Genomic DNA, 9,081 nt, shown 5'->3' on the forward strand with positions numbered 1-9,081 from the left:
TTTCGGTTGGACGGTCCCACATCCTCGTCACTACTCATAATGAGGATAAAAAACTTATAACCTGGACAACAAATTTAATATTCTATTGGCATTCTTCGTCTTATCTCTCTCTCTCTCTCTCTCTCTCTCTCTCTCTCTCTCTGTGATCTCTCTCTCTCTCTCTCTCTCACTCTCTTTACCTCACATTCTCTAGTCATGTCCAATCCCCGCACACCTCGGTCTAGAGGTGCACGGAGATCAGAACCACCGGGTTATAATCTCGTCTTTATTGGTCAATACCTATATTTGTGGGTACAAGAAATCTACACACCCACGTCTACATGATACTGCATGTAGTGGACAAAACCCCTTTGCCTCTTCTCTAGCTGTAGCACTTCACAGCATCCTAACATCTTTTCACAGTAGATCTTTTCACTGTTCGTCTAACTCTAAACCCTAAACCGTAAGTAATTCTTGCGTGGACTCGATCTAACGTAAATAAGCGTAAACCTAAATAAACGTAAATCTAACTAAAAATAAACCTAAATCTAATTTAACATAAGTCTACATCTAACCTAATCTTTAACGTCTTTTGGGATAGTTTCCTACGACGTTAAAACTCTCTTCTTCTTGTGTGTGTGTGTGTGTGTGTGTGTGGGTAAACCTAAATAAACCTAAGTCTAATCTAATATAACATAAATCTAAATCTAACGTAAATTATGTTATATTAAAAACAAAGAACTAAACTAACAGGGATTATAAGAACCTTAAAACTGATTTAACACATAATTTTTCCCTAAACTTGGCAAGAGTTGGCATTCTCATCACTAAAGATGTGAGAGTTAACTTCCGGCGGTGACGCTGCCTCATCTCCATCCACATCTGACGACAGCAATTGGCCCTTTAGACCGTTCTTGCTCTTGTTACTAACTTTGAAGTTGCTGTTGAATGACTAGAGGTTGTCTAGATGGTCATTGTGTCGGGGATGTAGTGACTCTTGCTGCCCTGAAGATCCACCTTCTTCCCTATCTTCTGAAGACATTTCACCAGTACTTTTGGATCGACGGAGCCCACCATGAGTGAAGGCAGCAATACCCTATATTCCATTGAGGGCTTTTTTCACCCGCTTCATGCAGGCATCGCAGTCTATGGAGACCTAAATCTAATCTAATATAACGTAAATCTAAATCTAGCGTAAATAAACGTAAATCTAGTTAAAAATAAACCTAAATCTAATTTAATGTAAGTCTACATATAACCTAATCTTTAACGTCTTTTAAGATAGTTTCCTACGACGTTATAACTCTCTTCTTCTTGTTTGTGTGCGCGTGTGTGGATGTGTGTGCCAATAAAAAGAGATAAATGGTATAACCTTTCTATCACCCATGCCAAGTATGATAGATTGATTATGCCATTTCCCTCTTGAATAATAGGTCTTGAGTTCAACTCCTCGTCGACTAGATCTTTAGGTCTTTTAATTTTAATTAGTTTCCTACGACGTTAAATTAGTTTCTCTCTCTTTCTCTCTCAATGTGTGTGCGTTTTTTTGGATCGTATGCATGTTTTCTCTCTCTTTTCCTCTCTCAATGTGTGCGTTTTTTGTTTATGCATGTTCTCTCTCTCTTTTCCTCTCTCAATGCGTGCGTTTTTTGTTCATGCATGCTCTCTCTCTCTTTTCCTCTCTCAATGTGTGTGTGCATTCTTTGTTTATGTATGTGTGTGTGCGTTTTTGTTTTTGTTTGTTCTCTCTCTCTCTCTCTCAAAAACACTATGTGTGTGTGTGTATGTGTGTGTGAGAGAGAGAGAGAGAGGGAGAGAGAAAGAGGGGAAGGGAACATGAGAATGAGGAGAGGGAAGGAGCATACCTGGCTCTCCTTCCTCTCCTCGTGTGTGTGTGTGTGTGTGGAGAAGAAAGAGAGAGAGAGAGAGAGAGAGAGAGAGGGAGAGCGTTACCTGCTCCTTGCTTGAGGGCGCCGAAAAACTCAGATCTGAGATCTGAGTTTTTGGGCGCGCTCGGTTATTTTTTTAGCCCAGCCGGTGTCGCTATGAGCGTCGCAAATTTACAAAGAAAGTTGTGACGCTCATAGCGATGCCGGGATTTTATTTTTTGAGCGTCGCTGTGTGAGCGTCGCTAATATGAATAGCCTCTTGTAGTGAAAGTTGACACATTAGCTGCAAATTCCATGGTGAGGAGAGAGAGGTTTGATTTTTACTAAAAAAACCTGCATTTTTCTCCTATTCTGCAATTGCTTCCGTGGCTGCTCAATCTATGTGCAGTCCCGCCTCTTCGCAATCTTGTATTTGAGCTTGTGAGGGAGTGAATTAGAATTTCCCCTTATATAAATGGTGTGTAGGCTTCAACTTAGAAGCTCTTAAATCTCAGCAAAATTAGAAAATGGTCTTCGTTAAGGTGGAAGCTCATGTATTCCTTTCAACTGTTTGAAGTTACGACTATGTAATTGGGGGCGAGGCTACATGTTTCCATGAAAGAGGTTTGGGTTTTGAATGAAAGTTGTGCTTCTATGAGAGTTTAAGTTTCATGGCTGAAAGTTTAGTGTTGGTAATTTCTCTTTTTAAGTAAATTGGATGTGAATTGGTAATCCTTTCATCATGAACTCGTCTACTAAAATAACCAATTTTCAAGCATAATAGGGGAGAGGGTTTGTGACTGTCTTGTCACGAATGCTCTTAGTTTTTCAGTCATCTTTAGAAAGAGAGTTGATAATTTTCCATAAACTCTTTTTCTTAAAGTGTTTGTGACTCTCATCACGAACTCTCACAGGCAGAGGTTTTGCACCCTTCTAGCTAGACCGCACACATTCCAACAACGTTTTGCACCTTTTAAAAAAAAACTAGCAATACCAAACAAAGACTAATCAAGATGAGACCCACCAACCTTATAAAATTCTCAAATCTCAAAAAATCAAACAACACTAGTTTATGATGAGAAAGTAAAATGGATGACTTAATCTTGCACTTTACCAGTCAATGATCCTGCAACGCATTCGTAGACATATACATCATGTCTAGTCTAGCAAATCTGTAGCATGAACCTACTCGTATATTATTCCAAGTGAAACCAGAATCTTTAGATACATCAATCAAGTTTAAGGTTTCAACCGTGGCAGTCCAATGATCTTTTTTATTACCTAGGAGTTTTCTCTGTCTGCAACATGTTCAACCATATTGAAGTCTCTTATTAGAACAATGTCTCTAGGAGGATTGATTAGTTCTTGCCAATAGAAGGCTCCATTTATAATGGATTAGGAGCATACAAAGCGACCAGAGAATAGATAATGGGATCTAAGAAGGCCGTCAATACTACCCAAAATTCTTTTTCCAAATTGTTGTACTTTGGTGATCAGGTTAGACCCTTTGCAAGAAATCCCAATAGCAGTACCTCCTCTTCTTGCATTATAACTAGTGATATACCATTGATAGCCAAAACCAAGCCTTTTGAGATTATTATCAAGGTCATTACCTTTAACAAATCAAGGATTAGTGACAATTCATGCATCCATTTTTTGATTATTAGGGGTCTAGAAGGGTCTATAAGGCCCTTACAATTGAAAGATATACTTGACAAATTAGGGCATTTCATTTTTTACTTCTTTTTTGAGGTTTGGCCATAGACACACAAGCTCTGTTATGGTCAGCAGATTTTTCTACCTTATTTTTTTACCTTTCTTTTAGCTTTTGGTACTTGCATGTTAGGTAGAGATTCCTCTTTAGCTTGGGTCATTAAAATATCCATTGATGGAGCTGGGGAGGAAGTCAATGCACCTTTGGTATATGCATCCTGAGCTTCCAATTCTTGTGTAAACTGCATGATATCTTTATTTCAGCCTTTCTGGTTATTCACCTGGGTGATTTTAATACATTCACTCTCACTATCAAAGTTTGATAGGCCTCGAGATTTCTCATTGGGGCTCTCTGGAAGGACCTAAGTGCCTTATTCATTTGAGTTGGGGGCCATAGTAGGAGCCTTTTCTGTCTCCATAGGCTCTGTGGTGTCAGATTCCAAATTGGCATGGCCTGTGAAAGGGGTAAATTGGGTTCAGGATTAGCTCTAAGGTTAGGATTATTTCTAGGAGAGGGAGACCTATTGGGCACCATAGAGCTAGTATATTGAGAACCCTGAGAGGTTTGAAACTGTTGGGTAGCTCCATCTTGCACGGTCCATACATTTTGTTGAAAGACAGAAGGTAGAGAACCCATACCTTGTTCCACATGAAGTTGAGGTCTGAAGAGGGGGTTGAGAAATCTGTCAGAGCCACAGATAGCTTCCACGTAGGATAATGGGGGGAAGGAAACTTGATTGAAGCTAGGCATCTAAGGGTGCATCTGCATCTTCTGCTGCATGCTGACTTGAGCCATGGGTCGAACGACTTCATCATTGATTTTTCGAAGCTGAGAAAGTCCAGGGCTATGAATAAGTTGTGTATGGGACAGGCCGCCGCCTACAAGGGGGAAAGCTAGAGGGGTAAATGGAGCACTTTGGGAGGGCATTTGATTTGGGTGCCCGGAGAAGAAGTACACTGGTTTTCCTTTGTAGGCGAAGAGGCCAAGCCAGAAATTAAAGCCCGTTTAGCTGAGCTTCGTGGAGGACCATTAGCCCCCCCCCTCTCCCCCCCTCAAGGGGAAGAGTTGGCATGGTGGTGGTTAGAAGAGGGTACATGGACGTAAGGCACGATGGAAAAGGAGGATGTCACAAAAATCATGGCTAGCTATCATCTGAGAGTAGCTGAGAGCCTAGCCTCGCCCCATGAGTTTCATCACAACGGGAATCGGTCGAATGGGATAAGGCCCTAAGGGGCCGAGCTAATTTTTGGCATCACATTGGGAGAGAGAGAGAGAGAGAGAGAGAGAGAGAGAGAGAGAGAAGCAACATATCAATTAGGCCTTAGCTGTAAAGTCCAAATCTACCTTTTCATTTTCATTTTCCTTTGAACCTCTGTCAGGTATATAAATGTATGCATTCAAGCTATGGTCACGCGGGGCTTAGTTACCCGTAAGCCTGGCGGACTTCTGACTGGAGCGCAAAATGGAGATAGGGAGCAACAAGTAGAGAGAGGGAGAGACGGGCGCGCAGGCAAGAGAGAGAAACTTAGAGCGAGGCTGTGGCGACCGGGCAACGTTTTGCATAGTTAGCCTACAAAGCCGGTGGACGCATGTAAAAAGCTGCCTCACGTCTGACAGCTTACGGAAAATTAAGCTGCGCACGACCATAGCCTTATACATACGCACATAACGGACTGATAACGGAGGGCGGGAGAAGGGACGCGCTAAGTTCTCAACTTTGAAAAACGAGGCCGCCAGATTCTACCCCCAAGACGCTACCGTGGACACGTAATATTACCGTGGACACGTAATAACAAGTTCCTCGGCCCTCTCTCGCCCACTGCCTGCGGATGGCTGCTTCCCAACCACGTCCTCACGTTATCCCTGTCAGCCCAGCTTACGTAATTAACCCTTGCAGCCAAGATGCCGGCAACAACATGCAGCTGCTCATTTCACTTATAATGCCGAAGAGGCTCACAGCAGCTGCTCTCATCATCAACCTCGCCTCTATACACTGCAATCGAGGAGAGAAAAGATGAGAAAGGATGCTTCTGCACCTGCAGATGGTCATGTTGCCATATCAATCAACCCAGCAGGCATTGCCAATCATGATATTACTGATGCTGCTCAAGAGAACCTGCTCAAGGCAGGTGTCTCCGATCACCCACCACCACCTCATCTACACTGCCCATTTGTGCACACACGATGTCTTCCGGATCAAACCCCGCCTCTCCCAATCGTAAAACCCTGCAAGGACTTGTTTCAATTTGCCGTTGCATGCTTTGCAGCTTCAATCGGCGTTATGTTTCAAAAATCAGTCCCCCAGCATACCTTCAATTGTTTGTGGGTCGCATCCATTGCATCCCTCCTTCACATAGCACTATCTCTATCTCTAGGACATAATCATCTACCATACGTGGACAGCAGATCGAGAGTGGCTATGCTCTGCACCCTCTTTCCAATCATGGTTTCCACATTATCCATTCTCCTTGCACTATTCTTCCTTTCGTAAGGGTACGTACTTCTCAAACACGCTGCACCCATTTGGTATTGTTTTCATCAGAGTTTGGACATGCTATATTCTATTGTCTCGTGGGTGACTACCATTAGTCTATACCTTGCGCTTTCTTTTAAGGGTGATTCTAGGCTTATCTTGAATTCATCAGCCCAACTGCACCTCAATGGACTGCTCGTCCATGACGTTCATATACATCCACAGAAAGCTCTGCACGGCCACTTATAAACCCCAAGCACTTGTTCCAGGTTGACCTTGCATGCTTTATCACCTTGGTCGGTGGTATAAGAGATAATTAAGTTAAGGTAATTAAAGCATGCCCTCCGTACAAGATGTGTCGTTAAAAGTGTTTTCGATGATGAGCGTGGTTTTGGAATCCGAATGGCCAGAATCATAACGAACAATTCCTAACATAATTCACCCTGAATCATTGACTAAATACTACTTCATCTCCACGACATCGTCAGTGCCCAGTACGCAATAGTAGGTGTAGAACTAGGTACCAATATATGCTCCCACACACACAACACACTCATCAATACAAAGATCTACGTCCTAAGATTCTGTTATAACTCTAGAGATGCCTTGGTCCTAAGATTCTATCATAACTCTAGAGATGCAAGGCAGACACAGCCATAATGAAGCCTAGCACTGCGAGCGGTATTAAATAGGAAAAATTAACACAAATGAGGTAGTTACTTTTAGAACACCCTAAAAACTGAAGATGAACCAGAAAAAGTACGTCTCCTCTATTATAGGATCGATCCTAATTTAGTTGGTGGGCATCGTAGATCCCATCTTCTGACTTCGGTCTGTAATTGTATACTTATCACACAACTACCTCATTAAGGACTATGATGATTGTGGCACTCTAGATCGTGTTGTGACGCCTCCGTAAGTCTAATTCTTCTCTTAGACTCTTATAATTATAAAGGGGTTTTCTATTGAATTAATGGGTAATCTTTCCAGATCATGTTTGCTCGAGAAAACACTACTACTGTCATGCCGTAATCTTTGGTACATTCTTGACTAAGTAATAGACATTCTTGACGTGCTCTCTGCATTAGCATATAAGCCTCATGCCTAATCAATAGTTTCTGTGTGAAATGTGAATATCCATGGTCCAAATGAGGCAAAGCGGAACGATTAAATCCCAGTTGTCAAACATGAAAGCACCATGGGGGCCACAACCAACATCGGATTAAGAAAATAGAAAAGCTGCTTATTGATAATTACAACATATTATCCAATATCCAGGGGATTCTTATTACCAGACCAAGTGACTGACGCATACACAGTCAATAGGCAACAATAACAACACCATGTCAAGAGACAAAGGCTACACCACAGATCCAACTTATTCCCCCCTCTCAGTAAAGGGACAAGGTAAAGAGTGGATTCCTTCCAAATATTGTAATCCAAAAGAGTTACGCCCATCCACCAGTTGCTTTCCTGCAAAGATAAAACATTGTTGGCTATCCCATTATAAATTTTGTAAGAGGTCTCAACCTCCAGGGTCACGGTCTGAGACATTTGTGGTAAAGAGTGGATTCCTTCCAAATATTGTAATCCACAAGTGTTACGCCCATCCGCCAGTTGCTTTCCTGCAAAGATAAAACATTGCTGGCTATCCCATTATAAATTTTGTAAGAGGTCTCAACCTCCAGGGTCACGGTCTGAGACATTTGTGGTCAAGGGATATACCCTCCTCCTCATGGATCTTGGTATTTTTTGTTGAGCTTATATGTGAAGCTACTCAATATATGGCTTCTCTATATATGGCACCCAGGTCCCCTCTATATATACATCATCTCATGTGTGTATTCTACACACTTTGGGGTTCTACTTCTGTGCTCTCTCCTTCTCTCTCAACATGGTATCAGAGCAGTACGTTTTTGTTTTCGATTTTTCTCATGATCAAAATCGATTTTGCAGGAACTACCCGCCTGAGGGATCGGAATCGATGTGCTCTACAACTTTGCAGAAGGAAGTTTCTTCAAATTCTGCACCGATTTTGAGTTATCGTTCACGGACTGCGTACATACCTGAAAAACAGCTTTCGCGTTTTCTTTTTTATTTTTGTGCTAATTGGAAACGATTTTGCAGAAACTACCCGCTAAAGAGACCGAAATCGATGTGGTCTACAACTTTGCAGAAAAAAGTTTTTTCAAATTCTGCACCGATTTTGAGTTATCGTTCGCGGACTGCGTACATACCTGAAAAAAAACTTCCCCTTTTTGTTTTTGATTTTTGTGCTAATTGAAAACGATTTTGCAGAAACTACTCGCGCGAGAGACCGGAATCAATGTGGTCTACAACTTTGCAGAAGGAAGTGTTTTCAAATTCTGCACGGATTTTGAGTTATCGTTTGCGGACTGCGTATATACCTGAAAAGCAACATTTGCTTTTTGTTTTTTGATTTTTCTGCTAATTGAAAACGATTTTGCAAAAACTTCTCGCTGGAGAGACCGGAATCAATGTGGTCTACAACTTTGCAGAAGGAAGTGTTTTCAAATTCTGCACCGATTTTGAGTTATCGTTCGCGGACTGCGTACATACCTGAAAAGCAATTTTCGTTTTTTGTTTTTGATTTTTCTGCTTGTTAAAAACGATTTTGCAGAAACTACCCGCGAGAGAAACCAGAATCGATGTGGTCTACAACTTTGCAGAAGAAAGTGTTTTCAAATTCTGCACCAATTTTGAGTTATCGTTCGCGGACTGCGTACATACCTAAAAAGCAATTTCCGTTTTTTGTTTTTTATTTTTCTGCTTATTGAAAACGATTTTGCAGAAACTACCCGCGTGAGAGACTGGAAACGATGTGTTCTACAACTTTGCAGAAGAAACTACCCGCGATGGGGATTGGAATGGATGTGGTCTATAACTTTGCAGAAGAAAGTTTCTCTAAATTCTGCACTGATTTTGGGTTATCGTCTCGGACTGCGAATATGTTTGAAAATCAAAATTTTACTTTTTGCTTTTGATTTTTCTCATAATTGAAAACTTCTCAATTATATTTTTCTTCA

The 9,081-nt window shown here is 41.5% G+C and overlaps 1 protein-coding gene across 1 annotated transcript; it reads left to right on the forward strand.

Annotated features, from left to right (window-relative positions):
• Positions 1-5,575: 5,575 nt before the first annotated feature.
• LOC147430710 (uncharacterized) lies at positions 5,576-6,052 on the forward strand. The gene has a single exon (XM_086493576.1). The coding sequence runs from the start codon at positions 5,576-5,578 to the stop codon at positions 6,050-6,052; it is 477 nt and encodes a 158-aa protein (XP_086349702.1).
• The last annotated feature ends 3,029 nt before the right edge of the window (positions 6,053-9,081 follow it).

The sequence above is a fragment of the Adiantum capillus-veneris genome, chromosome 21, assembly GCF_014529385.1.
Source record: "Adiantum capillus-veneris isolate H3 chromosome 21, ASM1452938v2, whole genome shotgun sequence".
Lineage (NCBI taxonomy): Eukaryota > Viridiplantae > Streptophyta > Polypodiopsida > Polypodiales > Pteridaceae > Adiantum > Adiantum capillus-veneris.

Excerpts from the sequence above, each read along its gene's own strand:
- LOC147430710 (XM_086493576.1), top strand. The coding sequence starts at position 5,576 with ATGAGAAAGGATGCTTCTGCACCTGCAGATGGTCATGTTGCCATATCA.